This window comes from Mytilus californianus, unplaced genomic scaffold, assembly GCF_021869535.1.
Source record: "Mytilus californianus isolate M0D057914Y unplaced genomic scaffold, xbMytCali1.0.p SCAF_11, whole genome shotgun sequence".
NCBI lineage: Eukaryota > Metazoa > Mollusca > Bivalvia > Mytilida > Mytilidae > Mytilus > Mytilus californianus.
In genome coordinates this window covers 10,394,435-10,420,189 of record NW_026262593.1, presented here as the reverse complement: position 1 = coordinate 10,420,189, position 25,755 = coordinate 10,394,435, and the positions used below count along the sequence as shown (strand labels likewise).

At 33.5% G+C, this 25,755-nt stretch overlaps 2 protein-coding genes across 50 annotated transcripts in view; one reads left to right on the top strand and one right to left on the bottom strand.

The window, feature by feature from the left end:
* The window catches only part of LOC127719523 (collagen alpha-1(XII) chain-like), a 565,245-nt gene that overhangs the window by 248,999 nt on the left and 290,491 nt on the right, over positions 1-25,755 (top strand). The window lies entirely within an intron of this gene.
* On the bottom strand, positions 1,088-24,518 carry LOC127719530 (sulfotransferase 1B1-like). Its single transcript, XM_052225736.1, has 6 exons — positions 24,424-24,518; positions 4,825-4,994; positions 4,234-4,557; positions 3,171-3,271; positions 1,921-2,089; positions 1,088-1,273 (listed from the first exon to the last, which is right to left on the bottom strand). The coding sequence occupies exons 1-6, from the start codon at positions 24,438-24,440 to the stop codon at positions 1,158-1,160; spliced, it is 897 nt and encodes a 298-aa protein (XP_052081696.1). The 5' UTR covers positions 24,441-24,518; the 3' UTR covers positions 1,088-1,157.

The window sequence follows — 25,755 nt, the reverse complement described above, 5'->3', positions numbered from 1 at the left end:
AAAGTGATCATGAGAAATCCTGTTATAGTTAAGACATACATGTAACTTAATTGAGAATATTTCAGAGTAAATAGTAATTTGTTTCCGAATTTTACAGAATACTGATCGCTTCAGTAAATAATTTTAGTCCGTTTTAAAGTTGCGTCAAGGCACAAAGTTCGTTTGTCAGACAAAAATATCGGGGAGAAGATCATTAATGTACGATGGATTTACTTTCCGTATCGACAGAACACTTAAGTCAGGATATTTCATGGGAATGCACCGTAAATAATTGCAAACTAAGGTATTTCACCAGATTTCTTATTTTCTGCAAGTCTTTGGGAACCAGTACCATAAGCAGATTCCATGCGTACTACAAACAAACCGGAATCATCCCAAGCTCGCTACAATGAGTAATTGTATTCAGCAAATCCATGTATTTTTGTGTTATGTGTTTCCTGGAAGCAGTGGGCTTCAAAATATTCATCACGTTACGACATGTAAAATCAGTACTTTAATTTTTAGATTTTGTAATGTTATTACATTTTTATCTGTATGTATTTCAAGGACTATTTTTTACTCTTTTAAAACTATGACTGCATCTCTCGTTGGCAAAGTTGACCTTAATCGACTTCGGCTGTATTGATAGAGTCATTTGAATTTATACTATTAAACGTTTCATATTTAGGTATTCCAACATTAGTAGTCGCTAACATACTTATTTTGAAATACCTTCTTTATCATATGTAAAATGTGTGCCCAATGAACTCCAATAAGCGACGGAAATACCTTTCAATAGAATGAATAGCATTATATCAAAATACAGCGCAGCTGGAGTACTATCAGTCTTTTAGGTTACCATAATCCCCAGTGGCAATGTCCCCGGGACTAACATTTGTCATTCAATTATATAATAATGTTAAACTAGGGTTGCATTTCTAGAGATCGGTTATCAGTTGTTGTGTGGTTGTGTGTGAACGATTATACCAACCAGGGTTGTAAGTGATTTGGTACATGTACTATTAGGCCGATAGGTGAATGCATTTTTGGTGAATTCATCCATTTGAAAACTTTCATACATTGTTATGTTGAAATAATTTCTAGTTCATATGGCTCCGTCGAATTCGTTTTTTAATATTTGATTAATACAAAATTTTAACGTAATATCGATACAGTATCTACTGTATTTCGTATGTGAAGTCTACTTCAACACCCTCCATTTCTTTTCTGTACATTACATCAAATTGTTCATTTTGCGAGACCGAAAACCAGTTCTTCCAGTCTCCAATTTCCCCTGTAAGAATACAAAAAAAAGTAAAAATATATTTATAATGAGCTACGGGAGGGAGGGGAAAACTTAGATAAGGAACATTTCTAAATTATGATAGTTTATGAACTAGTTCTTATAGACAAAATGTGTGTAAATGAATATTTTACACACCCATGACAGTTTTGGAGAAATTCCACAAGATTTTGACATTGCAATTTAGTTTGTATTTAGAACTCGTTGATCTGCATCAGAGCATCGCAAAAGATAAATGTTGCATTTATAATTCCAGAAATACAGTCAATCAAAACTTAAAACCTAAATAATGTGCACAGAAAGGAGCGAAACATTTGAAATTTCTCCTTTGATTTACATTTTCCCGAAAATCTGTCCTCATAATTTGGATTGCAGATGATATTTCATAATTATATCACTTTCGTCTTTTATGATATATCGATATAAGTGGATCACCGGATTCGTTTTTATTTTTAACCGAAGTATTTGTAGCGTAGTTTCTAAACAACACTGACTTATTATCTCTTGATATTTACCTTTTCTAAACAACACTGACTTATAATCTCTTGATATTTACCTTTTCTAAACAACACTGACTTATTATCTCTTGATATTTACCTTTTCTAAACAACACTGACTTATATTCTCTTGATATTTACCTTTTCTAAACAACACTGACTTATATTCTCTTGATAATGCAACTGTAGCATCCTGTTTATGATCTTTTAACTTTTGAAAGACATTTTTATCGGCAACTTCTGCTATAAACTGATCGTCAAAGGGAACTTCCAGGAACTCAGCAAGTTGTTTGATTGTTTCAATCGGGCGCTACAATGTATATGTTAAAGTTAGAAATCGACATTTGGAAAATTGGTGTTGATAGCTAGTCTTTATTCTTTTTATTCACAACTGTTATTGACTCATAGTTGTTGACAGCTTGACATATTGTATAGAAACAATTATAAACAAAATACCGAACTCCAAGTCAAATTCAAAAAAGGTAAGTTGAAGATCGTATATTGTCCTATCGATGTTGTTATGGCGCTTGTTTCCTGTCTCGTGTATGTATCTCCAACATCATATTATTCATATTTGACGTTTGCAATATCTGTCACAAACGATGATCAACAAACCTCGTGATATGTAAAGGTTTAATTTTTTTTTCATTAGGCAATTGTTTTTCTTTTTTTTAATTAGATATTTAATGTCCATAATATACTATAGCTAGTATTTAGATTTGCTAGTATTTACATGTAGATTCAATATCTAACTTCTGTTAAACATTTGTGGCAATCGTGAACTTACTAAAATTTATAGAGGTTCAAGTTCTGTAATGGTTGATATTTATTTATACTCGAACTAATAGTACTTTATGCAACGATGAATGTGTAGAAGTTTCTTTCAAACAAGAATTTGTTACTATAAAGTTCGACTATATAAACTATGCATCTGTTTAATAAATGTGTCCTTCTCATTAGAGATAGGGAAGTCAATCGGCAAAACTCGGCAGATTTCGCTTCTCTTCGTTTAGATCTGCCGATATGTGTTGAATGATAAATAAGGAATTTTGAAACTGTTACATTAACCCTTAAATTCTGTTACATTTTGAAAATAAAATTTCAGTTCTGTGAAACTCGCATTGTTTTATTTTAGTCGAATTACTGTCGATTCATTATCATTCGTTGGATACCAATTTTTGAGGATTTCGTGGGTACAGGGGAACAACGAATTCAAATGTTCAACGAATTGTAAATTTTCTAAAGGAATGTATGCAAACTTTGCCAAAGCCACGAAATTAAATATCCAAGAAAATGCAAGTTTTTCTGACTCCACGAATATAGGTATCCGAGAAAATAAAAGAATCCACAGTAACCGACAAACGCAAATAAAGTCTTTATAATCGTTCTACCAATTTCAAATCTTCAAACAGCACACCATGCACATTCTTGTTATTTCTTGCAGCATTTGTCATTTCTTTCGTGTAATTGAACCAACCAGTTAACAATGTATCTATAATGATATGAAAGTAGATTAAAAGAATGAACTACATGTAATAGCATAATACGCGAACAAGAGATGACATAAACACAAATGGCAGTTTACATTCTAGTTAAAGGGAAACTGACAATGTCATGGCAAAAATACGAAAACGGCCAAAAGACAAAACGAGTCCTAAAACACTACATAGAAAACCGAAAGACTGAGCAACATGAACACCACTAAAATCCTGATTGATCCTTCTTCCCGTAACATTTCTACTCGAGTGTCATAGCTTTTGTATGGCTTGAACCATCAATGTTTTTGTATGGCTTGGACCTTCATTGTTTTTGTATGGCTTGGACCTTCAATGTTTTTGTATGGCTTGGACCTTCATTGTTTTTGTATGGCTTGGACCTTCAATGTTTTTGTATGGCTTGGACCTTCAATGTTTTTGTATGGCTTGGACCTTCAATTTTTTTGATTTGATCGTTCCTAATGAAGGTAAATCCACAAAAGAGCTTCGGACGCGCCACATCTATACAAATTCTATGTTCATAAAACGTCTGTATTTTCATACCTATATGAGGTATATGTATGGAAATAAATAAAGTTTACTTTCACCTTAGCTCATTTTCAAAAAATGCGCGAGGTAATTTCATAACACGATGTGCACCTTCTTTTAACTTAAATGTGTTTTGTGAATGTCCATTTAGTATCTTCTTTTACAAATGTAGATTGATTTTATTTGTATAGTATCAACGAACCGAACATTATAGTTTTATACAAATGAATAGGAAATGAAAAAATGAACGTATTGAATTTTTAACCTAAATAACTTTTTTCTTTGTCAATTATACACAAATTTTGGATTATGACGTACATAAAAAATAAATATGTCTTTGTTTTGCAAAACAATTTTTAAAGTTGTTTTGTAAAGTATCTACGGGTCTAAAGCTTACACAAATGTAATTATTAAAAAGAAAACACTTTACCATTGATAACCACATCTTCATAATACTGCTTCCATGTCCAATTTGGAGGAACACCATTCATCTCTTTCAACCAATTGTACTGAGAAACGTGTCTATCCTTAGGATTTCTGTTCACATACACGACTTTAGCCTTTTTGTCTATATGCTTTGACGGCAAGAAGCTCCAAGGAAGATGTGAATGTAGAATTCTTCGCCTATTTTCAGCCTCCAATAATTGAAAGTCGGTCATAAAATCTAAATGGATTTTCAGTGTAGCGGCCCTACTGTTATATTCTGTCGTGTGGTCTACTAGCATGCATATAATCTCATGAACCCAATGTGTACCTGGTAGAAAAATCGTGAAAAACAATAACATCTACATTTCTTAAACGATAAGCAAAAGAATATTTTTCCCAAAATAGATATGGACTTTCGTGTTTAGCTTTGTAATGATACAGGACATTGTTTTTACAGTAAAAGTTTTAAGCAAAAAATATGTAGTCATTGGAATACATGTAATTAAATATGAAAGCGAACACAAAATATTATATATGTAATTATAAGATATTGATGAATAATTTGACTTTGATTGGAAATTAAAATGGAACTTACCTGTTTTCGGCGCCGTGCATATTAAAATGTCATCATCCCTGGAAGGAAATTCCTTTATGTCCTGGAACTGTTTTTTGGGATTTTCCTTCAAGCAAGGCCATGCAAAATATGTTGATTCTTCATACTCAATGAAAGGATAGATGGCCAGTTGTAAGTCTCCGTCTGCACGTCTTAAAAAGAAATGTTTTGTATTACACACTTCATACGAATATATATATTTAACAACTATGTAACAATGGCTGAAAGCGCTTAACAAAGGCAACAGTAGTATACCGCTGTTCGAAAGTCATAAATCGATTGAGAGAAAACAAATCCGGGTTACAAAACTAAAACCGAGGGAAACACATGAACTATAAGAGGAAAACAACGAAACAACAGAAACACTGAAAGCTTGATTATATGTCATTAAAATATTTATTGAGATATACGACAAAAGCATTATTGGCATACAATACAGTTACAGCTGAGGTTATGACGTCGCTAAAGAAAAAAGGTTTTCGCTAACACTTTTAATCATGTAATTAAGGTCTTTCCTTTCTTAATGGAAAGACCTTACTGTATTTCGTTTGTTTATTATTATTATTATTCTTTTTCCTCGTCCGATTTCAAAGTCAAAAGTCAAAAAAAGTACGCGACAGATCCAAATGATTTTTGGTGCCATGTATTGGATTAATAAAATCTATCTTGTATTAGGGGAACCAAAGTGTACTATTTACCTTATAGGAGTTATCTCCCCAATTACAAGAACCATTGTTATCGCTACTCTTCATAAACTATAAGAGTTAGCGGCAAATGGTTTTTTTTAAATGTTCCTTGCCACTTGTCGCAGCTTTAAATAACTTTAACCGAAGCGATCCAGTGACCTCTTATAGGAGTTATTTCCCCTTGAATATTTTACTTTTCGGTATGCATAAGAATCTCATAAACCGTAAGTTGTAAAGACCTAGGGTCTTTTTATTTGAGATCATTGGACCATAACTTGAAAATATAGGTCAAGGTCAAAGGTCAAGGTCATATTTTAGATTTTGACATTTCGTTGATTTCCCTATAATTCTCAAATGGTTATAGATAGAGAAAATTTAAATAGTGAAAAATGCTTGGTACTTCAAGGGGCAACTTTGTTACTTTATGACTGTATTGGTTTTATCATTGTGTAAGGGACATAACCCCCATTGATGGTTTGTAAAAAGACATTATTAGGCAAAACTCTTAAACAAAAGGCCTAGACCCATTTGGTCTTTTGCGATGACATTGTGGACCAATGACCTTGACCAAGGTCACAAGGTCAAGGTCATGTACAAAGAGGCAAATTATGTGTTTTTGGCACTATTTTAAGAGTTTGATGTGTGTTTTAATGCTTTTGTAGGTTGACATTGACCTTTAACCTTACTACTTGTTAAGTGATCTCTCAAAAGATAAATCTCATGTGTTTAGATATAGTATTTAGGCTTTCTATTCCGTTTTTGCATGATCAAAGTGGATCCGTTCTCTGTGTTAACCAACCAACCAACCAACCAACCAACCAATCAATCAATCAATCAATCAAACAATCAATCAATCAGTCAGTCAGTCAGTCAATCATTGCATGCATGTTTCTGTCTCATGTGTTTAATATGGGGACCAAGATCTTATTTCTTTCTATTTCGATTGTTTGAAGAGACCATATCCCACGTGTTTAATTAATTAATTAATCGATCGATCAATCAATCAATCAATCAATCAATCAATCAATCAATCAATCAATCAATCAACCAACCAACCAATAATAAACCAACCAATCAATCAAGCAAGCAACCATTCAATCAATCATTGCATGCATACATGTTTCCGTCTCATGTGTTTGATATATGGGGGTCCAAGATCTCATTTGTGTTTTTTTTTCCGCTTGTTTCAAGAGACCACCATATCCCACATGTGAAATTTATTAGCTAACCAACCAATCAATCAATCAACCAATCAATCAATCAATCAATCAATCAACCAACCATTCAATCAATTATTGCATGCATACATGTTTCCGTCTCATGTGTTTGATATGGGGTCCAAGATCTCATTTGTTTTTTTTTCGCTTGTTTCAAGAGACCACCATATCCCACATGTTAAAATTATTAACCAACCAACCAACCTACCAACCAACCAATTAACCAACCAATCAATCAATAAACCAACGATCCAATCAATTCTTCATTGTATGCATGTTTCCGTCTTATGTGTTTAATACGGGGTCCAAGATCTCCTTTGTTTCTTTTTTGCTTGTTTCAGGAGACCCTATCCCACGTGTTTAATTAATCAAATAATCAATCAATCAATCAATCAACCATCCAACCAACCAACCAACCAATCAATCAGTGCATGCCTGCATGTTTCCGTCTCATGTGTTCAATATGGGGTCCAAGATCTCATTTGTTTCTTTTTCGCTTTTTTTAAGAGACCATATCCCATATGTTAAATTAACCAACCAATCAACCAACCAACCAACCGATCCATAAACCAACCAACCAACCAACCAAGCAATCATTCATTGTGTGCATGTTTCCGTCTCATGTGTTTAATACGGGGTCCAAGATTTCCTTTGTTTCTTTTTTCGCTTGTTTCAAGAGACCCTATCCCACGTGTTTAATCAACCAACCAACCAACCAACCAATCAACAAATCAATCATCCAACCAACCAACCAATTAATTAATTAATTAATCAATCAATCAATCAATAAACCAACCAACTGATCAATCAATCATTCATTGTATGCACGTTTCCGTCTCATGTGTTTAATATTGTATTTACATCTCTTCTGAAAAAAAAAATCTACATGCTTGTTATCAGATGTTCTGGAAAACTACATGTCCAATTGACCCCAAAATTTGCAGTCAGCAGGGTATACATGTATTACATCTCCATAAAACAACGTGGTGCAGATATCTCCCAAGAATTTTCCTAGAGAAAAGAAATTGCAATGCCGTAAAAATCGCTTGCTAGCTCCGTAAATCTCAGTGAAATCCTACAATAAAATGTCCGCTCCTAGATTAAAATACAAATCTGTGTTACAAACTGCTACTGAAAAATGTACATCAGATGAAAATAATCAACAAACGTCTTTTAAAATTAACCAGGATCAATTAAATCCAAAGCATGCACTGCTCGTAAACTGTGATCAAAATGTCAATTACCTACAATGACAAAAGAAATACATTGTGTAAATTCCGTCGCTATACATGTTGTCTGTTGGACGTCTTCACCTAAAAAGAAATAAAAATGCTAAGTTTTTGCTATTATAAAGCTTCGTCACGTGACGCCGCAATCTGGCGCGAGACAAATACGCGCGCGGGACCTGAAATAGAATAAAAACTTTCCAACTAACTAAATATAGAAACTTAACCAACACACTAATATGGACCCTTTAAATAAAGAAAGAAACAAACAAACACACACACACACATATCAATCAATCATGTTTCAGAAGGGGAGAAAGACCGTTTACAATTGCTTTTTTAAAGCAATTGATTTATATTTCTTTGTGTTTTTTTCGCAAGACTAACGAAGGCTAGAGGTTCCTGATTTGGGACAGGCGCAAAAAGTGTTAAGGTAGATAGGGTGTCTTCCTCCATCTTGGATTTTGAAATACCAGAAAATAATCGGTCTAGACCTTTAATAAAATATGCAAATTTTAAGAGAAGTGGGTAATTCATGTGTAAGAATTTTCATTCTAATATAGAAAATGACATGTTTTATTATATTTATGGTTGTATTTTACAAAAAACAGAATAGTTTTGTTTGATTCAATTTTTTCCAACTTTGCCACATAAGGGGAGGCAACTCAAATGCAAGGGCAGATAATTCAGATAAAGTTACTTTTACGATATAATGTGTTAGGAATTTATCTATTTTATTATGTAGCAAGAAAACGGGCCCGGTGATTCCATTTTTTTCTTTTTCTTATCTGAAAGTATAATATTAGACCTATCTTCTCATATTTTATCTCAAATATCTATGGTGTAGTTTTCGTTTTATGGCAGAAAATTGCGTTTTCCATGCATAATCTATACAAAATCTGCCAATTTTGCACAACCTGTAGCGTGAAAATAAGCCCCGTGATCCATTCTTTTTATTATTTTTTTCAAAAAAGCATGATATAAACTACATTTTGGCAAATTATTAAAAAATTCTTTAGATTATAATTTAGACACCCCATCTACCTTAAACATGTTTTGTGAGATCTCAACCCTCCCCCTATACCTCTTATTTAGAATTAACAAACATACAGCAAAACATTGATTGTTATAAAAAGATTAATATTTACATTAAATATTACATTATACATTAGATAAGCAAAACCCGTTACTAAGCACCAAAGGTAAAATTGAGCAGTCGAAAGAGGACATACCACAAGAAATTGGTAGCAACAAAAGACAGCAATAACCCAAACAGTAATAATTGATTCTTTTATCTATAATTCGATAAAGCCAAACGGATGGATTAAAAGTACGATTCATAAACGTTTTTATATATCTTAAACGAAAATACCACCATACAATCATAAAAGCCAAGGTGTTTAATATTACTTAAGCTAATTCCTAGAAATGACATAGTCTTTCTTAAAAAAAATTACGTCGTCGAGCATAAACCCAAAATGATGGTAGGGTTGATTACATGTCATTAAAATATTTATTGAGGTATATTAATTGCATACGATACAGTTACAGCTGAGGTTATGACGTAGCTAAAGCAAAAAGGTTATTTTTCGCCACATCAAATTTTTTCCGCAGATTTAAGTCATAAACTTGAAAATTATGTAGGAAGATTATATGTGGCAATTTCTAATGAAAAAAGTCCCCGATGAGGTTTTTTTTTAAAATTAAATAAATAAACAGCACAAATTGCCAGCTTTTTACAAAAATCATGAAATATTTGACAGATAACTATTTCCAAACAATTGTTACGCAAATGTAATGCATATATGTGTAAAGAAGAAATTGCAAAATGTTTTTACCACAAAAAAAGCGTGTGGTTATCTTAAAAAGGACACAAATGACGAAAAAGATCAAAATGTTTGGCAAAAATCTACAATTTCGACCACATTTATCTTTAACAGTAGCACATGAAGGTATAGTTTTATAACATATTTGATTTGATCAGGTAAGAATGACACATGCATGGCTCTACAATCTGACGATACCTGTATCGTAGCATTGCACAAGGTCATGTTTTTCTCTGACTGTTAATGACGTCTTTACACTAAATCCATTGGATGTTGGATGTGTACTGAATGATATTTTAGTCTTAGATGCATGATTTTGTTAGTTGTTATTGGCTTTGAACTAACTGTCAGTAACCGCGAGTACTCTCAGATCTGTACTAATGGTCTTTTTTGTTGTGGGGATGTACACGTACCCTGCCACGTCCGGTTTGTGTTTTTGTTAGATGTATCTCTGCTTTGTATCGATCTGATTTGTTAAGCCCTTTTCAACTGATTTTTAGCTCACCTGGCCCAAAGGGCATAGTGAGCTTTTCTCATCACTTGGCGTCCGTCGTCCGTCGTCCGTCGTCCTGCGGCCGCCATGGCTAAGAATAGAACATAGGGGTAAAATGAAGATTTTGGCTTATATCTCTGAAACCAAAGCATTTAGAGCAAATCTGACATGGGGTAAAATTGTTTATCAGGTCAAGATCTATCTGCTCCACAATTTTCAGATGAATCTGACAACCCGTTGTTGGGTTGCTGCCCCTGAATTGGTAATTTTAAGGAAATTTTGCCGTTTTTTGGTTATTATCTTGGATATTGTTATAGATATAGATAAACTGTAAACAGCAATAATGTTCAGCAAAGTAAGATCTACAAATAAGTCAACTTGACCAAAATGGTCAGTTGACCCCTTAAGGAGTTATTGCCCTTTATAGTCAATATTTAACCATTTTTCGTAATTTTTTGTAATCTTTTCAAAAATCTTCTCCTCTGAAACTACTAAGACAAATTAAACCAAACTTGTCCACAATCATTATTAGGGTATCTAGTTTAAAAATGTGTCCGATGACCCCGCCCGCGAACCAAAATGGCCGACATGGCTAAAAATAGTACATAGAGTAAAATGCAGTTTTTGGCTCATATCTCTGAAACCAAAGCATTTAGAGCAAGTCTGACAAGGATAAAATTGTTCATTAGATGAAGATCTATCTGCCCTGAAATTTTCAGACCAATCAGGCAACACTTTGTTGGGTTGCTGCCCCTGAATTGGTAATTTTAACAAAATTTTGCAGCTTTTGGTTATTATTTTGAATATTATTATAGATAGAGATAAACTGTAAACAAAAATAATGTACAGCAAAGTAAGATCTACAAATAAGTCACATGACCAAAATTGTCAATTGACCCCTTAAGGAGTTATTGCCCTTTACAGTAAATTTTTTACAATGTTCATAAATTTTGTAAGTTTTTGTAAATTTTTACAAAATATTTTCCACTGTAACTACTGGGCCAAGTTCATTATAGATAGAGATAATTGTAAGCAGCAAGAATGTTCAGTAAAGTAAGATCTACAAACACATCACCATCACCAAAACACAATTTTGTCATGAATCCATCTGTGTCCTTTGTTTAATATGCACATAGACCAAGGTGAGCGACACAGGCTCTTTAGAGCCTCTAGTTTGAATAACCTTCTACCTAATTTAGGTGGTTCATTGTGTCAGGTTGAAGATGACACATTGATCAATGGTTAAACGATACCTATAAGTTGTGCTCTGATGGCTATATAGGCGAGCTGTAGTTGTTGACATCCCAATCCTGTGATCTATGCTCCATAATAAAGTCTGTATTTATATTTATCTCAAGTTAATTTTGAAGGAATCTTACAAGTCATTTAGAAGTCCATATGTAGTGTTTTAAAAACCTGATTTTAACCATTTTTATACAACTGCAAAAAATTTGCGTTCGTGTATTGCTATCATGTCGTTGTCCTTGTCCTCGTCGTCCGAAGACATTTGGTTTCGGGACAATAACTTTAGTATAAGAGAATGGATCTCTATGAAATTTAACCACAAATTTCAATAGCACAAAAGGAAGGTTGGGATTGACTTTGGGGGTTATTGTCCCAACTGTTTAGGAATTAGGGGTCAAAAAGGGGCCAAAAAAGGCATTTTTTTCTAGTTTCCGGACAATAACTTGTGTATAAGTGATTGGATCTCTATTAAATTGTACCACAAGGTTCCATACTACATAGGGAAGGTTGGGGGTTATGGCCCAAACCGTTCAGGAATTAGGGGCAAAAAAAGGTGAAAAACAAGGTTTTTCTAGTTAATGGACAATTACTTAAGTATTAGTCTATGGATCTCTATGAAATTGAAACACAAGGTTCCATAACACAAAGGGAAGGCTGGGTTTGACTTTGGGGGTTATAGCTCAAACCGTTCAGAAATAGAGGGCAAAAAGGGGAGGAGGCAAGATTTTTCTGGTTTCCGGAAAAATACTTAAGTATTAGTCAATGGATCTCTATGAAATTGTACCACAAGGTTCCATACCACACACAGAAGGTTGGGGTCGATTTGGTGGGTTGTGGCTTGAATCGTTAAGAAACTAAGAGTCCAAATAGGGGCCAAAAACAAGACTTTTCTAATACTAGCTAAGCTGGTTCTAACATAAATTATTTCTGATCTATATAAAGAAACAACAAATACTGATAAGGCAGGAGATGCACACCAAACAGGGTGTGTAAATTATTATATTTAGTTTACAAACAGATTAACTAAGTATTGCACAACAGCAAAAAATCTTCAATTGAAAATAAATACAAATCTTTTAACCAATTTCAATGAGGATTAATTTAAAGTCTTGAATTGATTGAGGTTTTTACCATGTATTACTATATTGGATATTTGGACATTTTTAAATAGGACTATACTGAGGTCCAAAGGGTCCAAAATTAGACTTTGTTTGATTTCATCAAAAACTGAATTCTGGTGGTTCTTTGATATGCCGAATCTAACTGTGCATTCAGATTTTTAATTTTGAGCCCTGTTTTTAAATTAGTCCATATTAAGATCCAAAGGGTCTTAAATTAAACTCTGTTTGAATTCATGGTTTTTTTATATATGCTGAATCTAACCATGGAATTAGATTTTTGATATTGGACCATTTAATTAGTTAAGTAGATTAAATGTCCCATTTCATATTTTTAGCTCACCTGGCCCGAAGGGCCAAGTGAGCTTTTCTCATCACTTGGCCTCCGTCGTCCGTCGTCCGTCGTCGTCGTCGTCGTCGTCGTCGTCGTCCGTCGTCGTTAGCTTTTTACAAAAATCTTCTCCTCTGAAACTCTGGGCAAAATTTAACCAAACTTGGCCACAATCATCATTAGGGTATCTAGTTTTAAAAATGTGTCCGATGACCTTGCCAACCTGCCAAGATGACCGCCATGGCTAAAAATAGAACATAGGGGTAAAATGTAGATTTTGGCTTGTATCTCTGAAACCAAAGCATTTATAGTAAATCTGACAGTAAGTAAAACTGATTATCAGGTCAAGATCTATCTGCCCTGAAATTTTCAGACAAATCTGACAACCTGTTGTTGGGTTGCTGCCCCTGAATTGGTAATTTTAAGGAAATTTTGCAGTTTTTTGTTATTTTCTTGAATATTATTATAGATAGAGATAAACTGTAAACAGCAATAACGTTCAGCAAAGTAAGATCTACAAATAAGTCGTCATGACCAAAATTGTCAGTCGACCCCTTAGGAGTTATTGCCCTTTATAGTCAATTTTTAACAATTTTTCGTAAATTTTTGTTATCTTTTACAAAAATCTTCTTCTCTAAAACTACTGAGACAATTTAACCATACTTGGCCATAATCATTATTAGGGTATCTAGTTTAAAAAATGTGTCCGATGACCCCGCCTTCCAACCATCATGGCCGACTTGGTTAAAAATAGAACATAGAGGTAAAATGCAGTATTTGGTTTGTATCTCTGAAACTAAAGCATTTAGAGAAAATCTTACAGGTGACAAAAATGTTCATCAGATTGAGATTTATCTGCCTGGAAATTTTCAGACCAATCTGACAACCCGTTGTTGGGTTGCTGCCCTGAGTTAGTAATTTTACAGAAATTTTGCAGTATTTTGTTATTATCTTACATATCATTATAATATCTAATATCTAATACTATTAATTTTGATTTTAACCTTATTTTAAATGATTTACAAAGCATCAGTAAATACAGGTGAGCGACACAGGCTCTTGAGAGCCTCTAGTTATATTTTGTTCTTATGTTGTACTGTTATACCACTTTTCCAGGTTAGGGGAGGGTTGGCGCTTTCAAATTAGTTTAACCACGCCACTTTCTGTATGCGCCTAGCCTGTAATTCAGTGGTTGTAATTTGCTGCTGTATATCATATTTGTTTATCGTTTATTATTTTAGTTCATAAATCAGGTCGTTAGTTTTTCTCGCTTAGATTGTTTTACATTTGTCATTTTGGGGACTTTTATAGCTGACTATGCAGTATGAGTTTTGCACATTGTTAAAGGCTGTACAGTGACCTATAGGTTGCACTTTGTAAATACAGCTGTTTCACAAGCCACGCCTCCTTTGGGGAGATATTATAATATTCATAGATATTTTGTTTTGTTTACGTACTGGTTCCAAGATATGATCTCTATGTTTCATCTCATAGAGAAATAACTTGGGAATGTTACCAGACGAGTATAAAAACGAGAGGTAGCGGTGAAAAATGAATTATGAGGAAGACCCAAAGTGAAGGTATGAGTAGTACAGAATTTTAGTATAAGTTTAAACTCTTAGAAGTTCGGGACATATAAATGTTGAAAATATGCCGCACAGCCCTATGCTTTGATCTTTGAATAAAAAAGTAGTGCATATCAACTTTCCGTTCTAGGATATATTTTTTAACGAAACTTCATAGTAAAAGTGGCACATCTTTAGCCGCAAAGAGAGTTCCTATGGGAAATTGCATTGTGTATATTTACAGAAGTGCAATCTATAGTTGTTAATTTCTATGTCATTTGGTCTCTTGTGGAGAGTTGTCTCATTGGCAATCATACGACATCTTGTTATTTTTATATGAATGTAAATTTTGGTAAAGATACAAATCACTTTTTGCCCTTGAAATAATGAATTGTTGTTGCTGTAATTTATATTTAAGAATAACTGTTTTTTTCTCAAAAAAAAAACATGTATATTTAGATATAGTTAAAAACGTATCTTATCAAATTCAACTGTAGTTGGAAATAAGACATTTAACGTTATGCTATACTATGTGACATGTAACATAATAACCTAATGATCAATGAAAAGGATAAGAATGCCCTTTACCGTCAGGCGTCAAACGGTAATTTTCGGCTACCGTTAGCGTAAAATTGGTTAAAATTTTACCGTTATTCGTCAAAATATCCTTTAACGTGATTCGTCAGAGGTCTCAAATAATTATCGTTACCGTTATTTTTGGAAAAAAATTATTGTGATTCGTCAAAATAAGTCGATTTTTTTATCATCTTAAAGAAAGTGTACATTTTATCGTCATGCACCAAAAAATACCGTTAACGTCATTTGGCAAGATTTGTTACCGTTACTCGTCATGAAGGTACCCCCATTACGACCCTCATGAAAAGACAACTTACATTTTCTCCATATCCTTAGTTATTGTTCCAGTTGTTCAGCTCATGCAATAATTAAAACAACTAAAACATTTTGAATGTTTATCGTGTGGTCACTTCTCACACATTCTTGTTCAAAGATATTTTATGATCATGTAAATATGTATTGTCATTATATGCAAGGGCCGCAAGGGGTGTCAGAGTTACGTAATTATATTGGACATGATTAACCACGAATAAATACTGGGGTCAAAATCAATTGGTCGATTTATTAATCATGCACCACATTCTTTATATTCGCCATTGTTATATGCTGAAAATTTCTAATTAATATACTATATAATAAAATATTAATTTTCGCGAACCATTTAGGTCACAGAAATTCCAAAAAATGGCATTCATTTTTCTACAATTTCTAATAAAATATTATAAAACCTGCAGTTCAATAGGTCACATGCCCCAAATAAACATTCCCCGATTGGTCGAACATTCCCCGATTGGTTGAATGGCTGCTCGATGTAAAGCAACGGAAGCCTTGATGCAATGAAGAAAAGAGGATAAACGTAATCATTATAAATTTTAACTTCATGGTTCTTATGCAAGCAAATTTAATAAACAATGATTTTATACAGTTGTGGTATTGTTTTCACCTTACATAGGGCTTTATTTCTGATCTTATTTCTGTGTACACAATTCTGAATCTACATATTTCACCTATAACAATATTAGGTAATCCGTTTGGACGATTCCATATACTATTATGTTTTAGGGGTTTTTAGCTTCAGTGTCGAGTTGGTGTATAGTATTGAGGGCTATCTGCGAAAAATAAATCTTTTTTTTCTGATATATTAACTAAATTCAAAACCAATATAAAAACAGTTAACACATATATTTTATTTAACTGAGTAAATTGATCGGAATGTGAATGATACATAAACCTAAAATTCGTTTTGGTCTATCCCAGTGATGACATTTGCGCGGGAATTTAGTCCATTGACATCGTAATATAATTTACTTTGGATTATAATTATCTTTAGACGTAATGTTACAGGATTTAATGTGAAATCATTTGTCTCTTCTTTTATAGTACACGAGTTTGACGTCAGGTTTGTACTTCTTCTTTCCTCTATATCTTCCTCCAATAGTTGGAGTACACCAACCTTACTGATTAAGGTTGGTTAATCCTTATAAAAATTATTATGTGAATACCTAACTATTTAAAAATAACATTATGTACAGTTAAATCCCTGCAAAGATACTAATAATAACTTCTATGTACATTAAAAATGGGTCACAGTTTAAAAGTTATTAATAAAATTTTTAAAAATAAAAAAGTTTTGAATATTATTTACAGGGCATGCATTATAGTTAAAAATCTTTACATTTACTAAACTATGTTACTTAAAGGTAAAAAATAACGAGTTTTCAGCTTCCTGCCTGCTACATGCTGGAGTTACTACATCTGTCTATGAGCATTACTAGGCGATATAAAATCAATAAAATCATGCATATAAGCTTATATGTCCTAAGCGATCTAATTATGCATAGCCATTATCTATCTGTTATATATATATATATATATATATATATATATGAAGCTACTGGGTATTAAAGCTAACGGTAAACATGTACATTTATTCCAACTATGGGTATAGCGCGGCACAACCACACTGACCAGTTATTCTAAAATGTCATGGATTTTCTCAGCATTTAATTTTACGTTAAGGATTGATAGGTTTAGCGCGGAACACCCACACTGACCTAGTTGCTCTGTCCAAAAACCTTTATGATGACTTTAGATTAAAGATAAACGTTGTTTCGGTTGTTTCATTTTACGGAGTTAAAGATAGCAATTGAAGGTATAGCGCGGAACAGCCATATTAACCTAAATTAAATGAAGATTTAAACATTTAGATTTTCGTAGCATTTAATTCTGTGTAAAAGATTGATGTTAGGTTTAGCGCGGAACACCCACACTGACCTAGTTGTACTGTCGAAGAAGCATAAATGATTATTCCTTAGATTGGAGAAAAAAGCCATATTTTATTTTATGAAGTTGAAGATAGTTGTTTAAGGTATAGCGCGGTACAACCACACTGACCTTATGACAACTAGACATTAAGAGAAGACACTCTTTTTAGATGGAGTCTATAACATAAGTTCCTGCTTAATTCTTCTATTGAATTAAGAAAAAGGTTATCACGAGGGAGAATATTGTTTAGAGCCAGTTGCTGACAATCCAAAATTAGTTGGGCAATACAAGTTCTCTCGTGAAAGTTGGAATTCCAGTTTCCTAGCCCAATTTTACTGATGGTAATTCTTTTGATAACACTTAGAGATTCTCTGCGTATGACTTCCAGAACGGGACAGCGAGTGAGAAAATGGATGATATCTTCTTCTTCCAGTTGACAAATTGGGCAAGTTGCATCAAGGTTAATATTTGAGAAACGAGCTTTCTGTGATTGAAATATATATGTCCCTGTGCATAGCCTTGCTTTTATTGTTGCTTTCCTGAGTTCGCCAATATTTGGTGGTAGACTATTCCAGATAGTATGAGGTTTTCCAATGACTAAATTAGGGATACAGAGAAATTTTAGTGTTGTTTTGCTATTGGCGTCCCTTTGAAGATTCACCCTCCAGTAGTTGTTTATTGCTTCTCTTGCCTTGCATTTCCATGATAACTTTGATGGCAATTGATCTTTCAGATAAGTCCATGGAGGAAGATTATACGTGTATAAAAGATCTGCTACTCTGTTAAGGAAAGTTAGTTCATGTGTTTGCAGGACATATTGCCTCTCTAGAGCCTTTTTTAGATTCTCGTTATTAGATGAAAAGATGGAGTGGAACAGGCTAAGAACTCTTTTGTGAATTTCTGCCTCTATGGGGAGCGCACCCAAGAGTAAGTATACTGCTGAAATTGCTGTCCGTGAGGGAAGAGCTTGTATTTGTCTCAAAAAATTCACGTGGAAATCTCTTAGCAACTTAATGTCCCCATTGTTTTGTAATGTACACATGAAGTCTCTAGTCTAAAAAAGCAAGTGACAGAACGATAAACAGATATTGAGATAAGCAACTGTCTAGGGCCAAGTAAGGGAGGTGAAAAACCCAGTATTACGCAGAACGATAAACAGTAACATAGACGGATCCAGGGGTGTGGAAAATTTGGTTGATTTTATAGGGAAGCAGGGGTGGATCCAGCCATTTTATAAAAGTGGGGTTCCCAACTCAGGACAATGGGTGTGGGAGTTGTGTTCCAACTATGTGTCCCCATTCAAATGCATTGATCGTCCAAAAAAAGGGGGGTTCCAACCCTCGGAACCCTCCCCCGGATCCGCCACTGGGGAAGCATGACGGGAGTGGGCAACCCTTAGGTCAGTCAGCGGCCCCCCCACCCTTTTATGAAAAGTTGTGGATCCGCCACTGAGATTTATATGATCAGGTTTTCTTTGTGTAGATACCTTAAAATATCACCAACTGTGACTGAGTACACAATTTGGTTCATTTTAGCTCATTAGCTGGGCTCACTCACTAAAAAGGTTCATTGCGGGCCTGCTCACTGGCTAACATTTTACGATATTCGTGTAGAAAAGCCGATAATCTATACATGTGTGTGAGGAGTAATTATCAAGCTTCCTTTCGTCTGTAAAAACTGTCTCAGGCCAAGTTAGGTAGGTGAAAAAGCCAGTAATAGAACGATAAACAGATGATCAGGTTTTCTTCATATAGATCCCTTAAAATATCCCCCACTGAGGACACAATTTGATTCATTTTAGCTCATTACCTGCGCTCACTCTCCATAATAGGTTCATTGCGGCTTACTGGCTAATATGTGTAGAAAAGCTGATAACCTATACATACATGTACATGTATATGGTCAGATCATATGTTTTCGTACGTCATATGAATTTGTACTATGCATGCCTTTTCAATGGAAATTGTGACGACAGTATGCATTCTTAATAGCACGAAAAATGATGAGAAGAGGATACATATGTCAACCAAAATTTTCAGCAACGTCAAAATATGTGAGGACACCCTATCAAGATCTATCAAGCTTGTGTTCATGTTGCGTTAAAACTGTTTTAGGAAGGTGAAAAATACCAACAACATAACAATAAATAGATAATCGAAATTGTAAAATATCAATGTGTTGAAAAGCCTATGATCTACATATATACTTAAATATGTCAACCATAAAATAAAACTGATTTAATTTACACCACAACTGTTGAAAAAACCTTTATGTTTATATAACTTATCTCATTCTAGTCCATTCAACTGACAGAATCGGTGTACATTTCATGAACTCTTTAATAACAAGAATCATCATGCTGAGTATTTATATCGGCAAAGCCGTAAAAACCATTGTTCATATAAAAAGAAGTTGTTGTATGATTGACAACTCTCCACAAGAGACCATGTTATGTTGACACAAACATGATCAAACCTACGTCCTCTCACAATCAAAACAAGAAAACTACATCAAATACAAGAGGTATTGTATGTGTATCATTTATTTCAAGTAAGATAACATATATATAATAGAGAGAGAGAGAGAGAGAGAGAGAGAGAGAGAGAGAGAGAGAGAGAGAGAGAGAGAGAGAGAGAGAGAGAGAGAGAGAGAGAGAGAGTATTGTTCTCAATTAAATAGATATTTAACATTACAGACAAAAACTGTAATATTTTCTAGAATGTAAGAAAATGATGACAGCGGACTCTCTTAAAGGTTGTATATATATATATTAAGTTTTAGAAACCATTGAAAAATTATTTAATTACACAATATAATTTTTACGTATTTTGACAGTACCTTTTCTAATCCCCACAGACTTGTAATCTCTTGTTATTATCACTGTTGCATCCTGCTTATGAATATCTAAGTTTTTTAAACTCGTTTTTATCGGCTATTTCTGATATCTAGTGATCATATAGAACTCTTAAAAAATCAGCACGTCGTTTGATTGTTTTAATCGGACGCTGCAATATATAAAATATTCTAACGAAAGATAATCGAAATATAAAGTAGTGGTTTGTAGACCGTTGTTTGTCGTTTCGTCGTTGTTTGTTTTTTCCATGGTGTTGTCCATGTCTCTTCGAATTACAATATATGATTGCCTCTTTGGTATTATCCGTCTTTTGTTGGTATTACAGACGCTATGATATTGTCTATATGTCAGTCGAAAAGATTTTGAGGTTTTAACAAAAGCTGAAATAGAGCCTTGACATGGGAGCCTTGACATGGGTGTTTAAAAAATCTTTGTTTCGCAAAGCCCTTTATAACTGGCAAACTCTTCTTAGAAGTATGAAGGATGGGTCAGAATACTTTAACATTTTTTGTTGCACGTGGAACCATTTCCTATTTAGGACATTGGTTTACGTTTTATTTTTATAGATAAGAGTAACTTGAGGTATGAGTCTATGAGACTGTAGCGCAAGGATACATGAAATCTCATAAAGATACCTCCACACTCGGTAAAAAACATCGGCAATTAACACACAATTTTAAATTTCTGAAGGTCGCCACAAAATTTGTAAAAGTGAACAGAGACTGTCCTAGACAAAATCAACAATTTCTAAAGGATATGTAAAATTTAAATAATAGTGGAGTCGATCACTGACAGAGTCGCCAGCTTGGGGCATTAAACCACTTTAAGAAACTCTTTGTGTAGATACCTTAAAATATCACCAACTGTGACTGAGTACACAATTTGGTTCATTTTAGCTCATTAGCTGGGCTCACTCACTAAAAAGGTTCATTGCGGGCCTGCTCACTGGCTAACATTTTACGATATTTGTGTAGAAAAGCCGATAATCTATACATGTGTGTGAGGAGTAATTATCAAGCTTCCTTTCGTCTGTAAAAACTGTCTCAGGCCAAGTTAGGGAGGTGAAAAAGCCAGTAATAGAACGATAAACAGATGATCAGGTTTTCTTCATATAGATCCCTTAAAATATCCCCCACTGAGGACACAATTTGATTCATTTTAGCTCATTACCTGCGCTCACTCTCCATAATAGGTTCATTGCGGCTTACTGGCTAATATGTGTAGAAAAGCTGATAACCTATACATACATGTACATGTATATGGTCAGATCATATGTTTTCGTACGTCATATGAATTTGTACTATGCATGCCTTTTCAATGGAAATTGTGACGACAGTATGCATCCTTAATAGCACGAAAAATGATGAGAAGAGGATACATATGTCAACCAAAATTTTCAGCAACGTCAAAATATGTGAGGACACCCTATCAAGATCTATCAAGCTTGTGTTCATGTTGCGTTAAAACTGTTTTAGGAAGGTGAAAAATACCAACAACATAACAATAAATAGATAATCGAAATTGTAAAATATCAATGTGTTGAAAAGCCTATGATCTACATATATACTTAAATATGTCAACCATAAAATAAAACTGATTTAATTTACACCACAACTGTTGAAAAAACCTTTATGTTTATATAACTTATCTCATTCTAGTCCATTCAACTGACAGAATCGGTGTACATTTCATGAACTCTTTAATAACAAGAATCATCATGGACTATTCTTTATAGCAATATCTGTTAGCCATTTAGGGGTCTTTTGCATTCGAAGTTTAGTTTTAGTGGGTTTATTTTGCGAAAAAGAACTCAATTTCCAGATCAAAGTTAACATTTTCTATATATTTTGCTGTGTCAAAATGACCTAATAAATATAAAGAACAGTACCCATATAGACCCAAAAATGGTATATCACATTCTACACATGACATTTTAGCAGGAAAGACTGCCGTTGGAGTATATAACTTTTAACCTGTGTATATATAATTCAAATACGATAATAAAATTCATGTCTTTTTCAGGACCTCTGATCCAACCATGTAGTATGGCATGTTTGTGAGATATGGTTTTGGTGGATAGGATGTTCATGAAGGACCTGTAGTACAAAGTATATCACTGGATTGAGCTCTTTGTCTAAGTGTATTATTAAAGTGCTTTGCTTTGAGCTCAGTTCATTGTTATGCAATTCATTCTTTGTGAAATAAAGATTTGACAGACAACTCTCATGTACAAGGATTTGTCAGGGTAGTGTCCATTCTACATGTTCTATGTACAATGTAAGTAATAAGGAGATAAAAGCATTTTATTATGATTTGAACCAAACATTTTTTGTCCAATAACCAAATTTAAAAAAAAGAACAAATTTACCCGACAATGCTACACTCGCTACTAGCAATAAGATGCTAGGTTGTTTCAATACATCTGTACTGCCTACTGATGACTCTGTCCTGAGTGTAAATGGTCATTCAGTATGTTAAAAAAAAAGGGCAAAATTTATAAGGCCTATCTGGCCTAATTGATTTCTAAAATTATATTTCATTGTACATGTTCAACATTTTTCATTCATTTGTTTATTTCTTAATTTGTGTGAATTAACATTGTTACAGTAAATGTTAATTACTACACTTTCATACCACAACAAATACTGTATTGGTATCATTTATATTTGTATCCATATAACAAAAAAAATTGAAAAGAGAATAATTTTGCAATACCTTTTTCATATTGAATACTATAACTTTTTTGATATTTAGACTTATTAAGTAGATTTTCATAATACCCACTTGACATGCTTGAAATTCTATCAGATTACTTTTGGAGCAGTTATGAGTCTTTGAAGCATGCTCACAAAGGCTTTTTTGTTGATATCATTTTCATATTGGTCAAAAGTTTTTTTTGCTTCGGCCAGCTTTGGAGGAGATGTTATCAAAGAATTGATAAAAACAACACAGAAGTTTACTTTCTAGCTCTTCTAGCCCCAAGCATCATGTCAGGCATTGTCATTACTAAAAACCAATAAATGTCTTCTAATCTGAGAAACAATTTCGACATTTTAACAAAATATTTTACTAATGATACTTACAATCCACCACAAAGTAATATAAATAGAACCATACAAATAGTGAGCAAATACATATAAAACAGATGTGGTATGATTGCCAATGAGACAATTCTCCACAACAGACCAAAATGACACAGAAATTAACAACTACGGGTCACCGTACAGCCTTCAACAATGAGCAAAGCCCATAACACATAGTCATTTATGTTATTTATGTACACAAAATAAAAGAAAAACAAATATTATGTAACACATAGACAAACGACAACCACTGAATTACAGCCTCCTGATATCATGTTCTCAGATATCATCTCCCATTTAAAAAAAAATCACATGAAAAAATGAACCTATTATGTGTTGCTCTCCTAGCTACAATATGTATCCAAAATCAAAGATGTGGAAAATATTCTATCATAATCATTTGGTAATTAATGCAATTAGTGTCTCTTCCATGCCCGTCTTGAACATAAAATCTAAATATTAATTAAACAACACTCCTCATGCTCAGGTTGGTTGTCATCGTGCCATACAGTTAATAACAACATGTAGGAAAAACATAAACATAGAACTCCTTTTGTCATATAAAACACTGTCAAACATCCAAACATACTATCCACATTCATCTGTGTCCACACTTGTACGAATAGAAAAAAACTGGTCGGACCTGTGTTATACCTACTGCATCTGCTTTACTTATAGCCTGTACATAATAGGTTGTGCTTTGGCATCGCCACTTTACTTATAGCCTGTACATAATAGGTTGTGCTTTGGCATCGCCACTTTACTTATAGCCTGTACATAATAGGTTGTGCTTTGGCATCGCCACTTTTCTTATAGCCTGTACATAATAGGTTGTGCTTTGACATTACCACTTTTCGTATAGCCTGTACATAATAGGTTGTGCTTTGGCTTTGCCACTTTTCATATGGTATGTAAGGTATATCATATTTTGTGTACAGTATGTCACTTATAACACGTGACAAAATTTTACTACACATTACATTAATTTGAAATGACTAAGAGACAATCGATCTAAAAAGAAATTTAACAATTAAGGCTTTCACTAATGGTATGACTGAAAATACAACAATTATGTTATGTTAAAAGATCAACTTACGATTTTGGGTCCATCATGGATTCAAGTTATGAGTGAACTTTTATCCTAATGTAAACAAGGTCATAACCCAATATGTCTCAAGTGTAAAATATAGTTATCTGTATGCAACGGCTAAAAATACAACAATGTGAATTGAGCGCAGTGACGTCATACTTAATAGGAGCAGGTTATAATGTAAGGGACAGCCATTTGATTTTCGTGGTTAAGTGTTGTGGGGGATTGGGTATGGGCGGTTTGGTTTTGTTTTATTTTTACGGGGGGTTGGGGGTTTGGGTTTTGGTTGGGTTGCGTTGGGGGAGTTGACAATGAATATACTGGCTAGTAAACATAGTAATATATAAAATTTGCAGAATAATTTTGTAATTTTGAAATAAAAATTTTTTTTTTTTTTAAAAGTTCATACCTTAGTTACTCAGTTAGCCATTGCTTTTTTAATTACCATTTAAGGAAATATTTATTTTTTTTCTTTTTAACTTAAATTATAGCTGGCTACGCCTTGGGCTTTAAATATTCAAAAAACATGACCAAGTATTATCAAACCTATAAAAGATGACCCATACACACAATCCAATTCTTGATCATTGATTAAAAGTATTAATAAACAATATAAAACATGTCAGTTTTATTGTAATGGAGACAGGTTTTGTTTGTCACGGTTGCCTATAATTGCTTACAACCACTTCATTTGAACTTTGGTGGATAGTTTTCTCATTGGCAATCGTACCAAATCTCCTTATTTTCATATGATATCTTATTGTTATGCGCAATGAAACTTTGACTTCTATATTTGACTTCTTATTGCGAACTTTTTATATTTATTTTGATATTTATTGTTTATGTGGATAACTTTGTCAATAAGTCTGTTTATTAGCAAAGGATGATTGAAAAGCCAATTAAGTATCTTGTTCGCTTCATAAATATCATTTTTTACATTAAAAAATGCGATGTGAGTAATATGGCAATGAGACAGCAAACTAACGACAAATATTGCAAAAAACATCTAGATGTCAGCAAACATTATTTAACAACTGACAGGTGTCTAATAAATTGTAAAGGAACAATAAAATCTGCTTTTTTTCATCCCTTTCTTTAAGTAACGTTAATCAGTATACAAGATGGGTGATACAACCACTTATTTCAAGGATTCTGACCTAGGACTATTAACACATGAAAATGTTGTTGGGTTCATATATGTTTTTTTTAACTTTACCCCACCCATTTTATAAATCTTGATCGGAAGATTGACAACAACGATGAACAATAAATTTGCATTATTGATAAAATTGTTGTGATGTAAAATCCAAACAGTGATACCTGGTCTAAATTAGTACA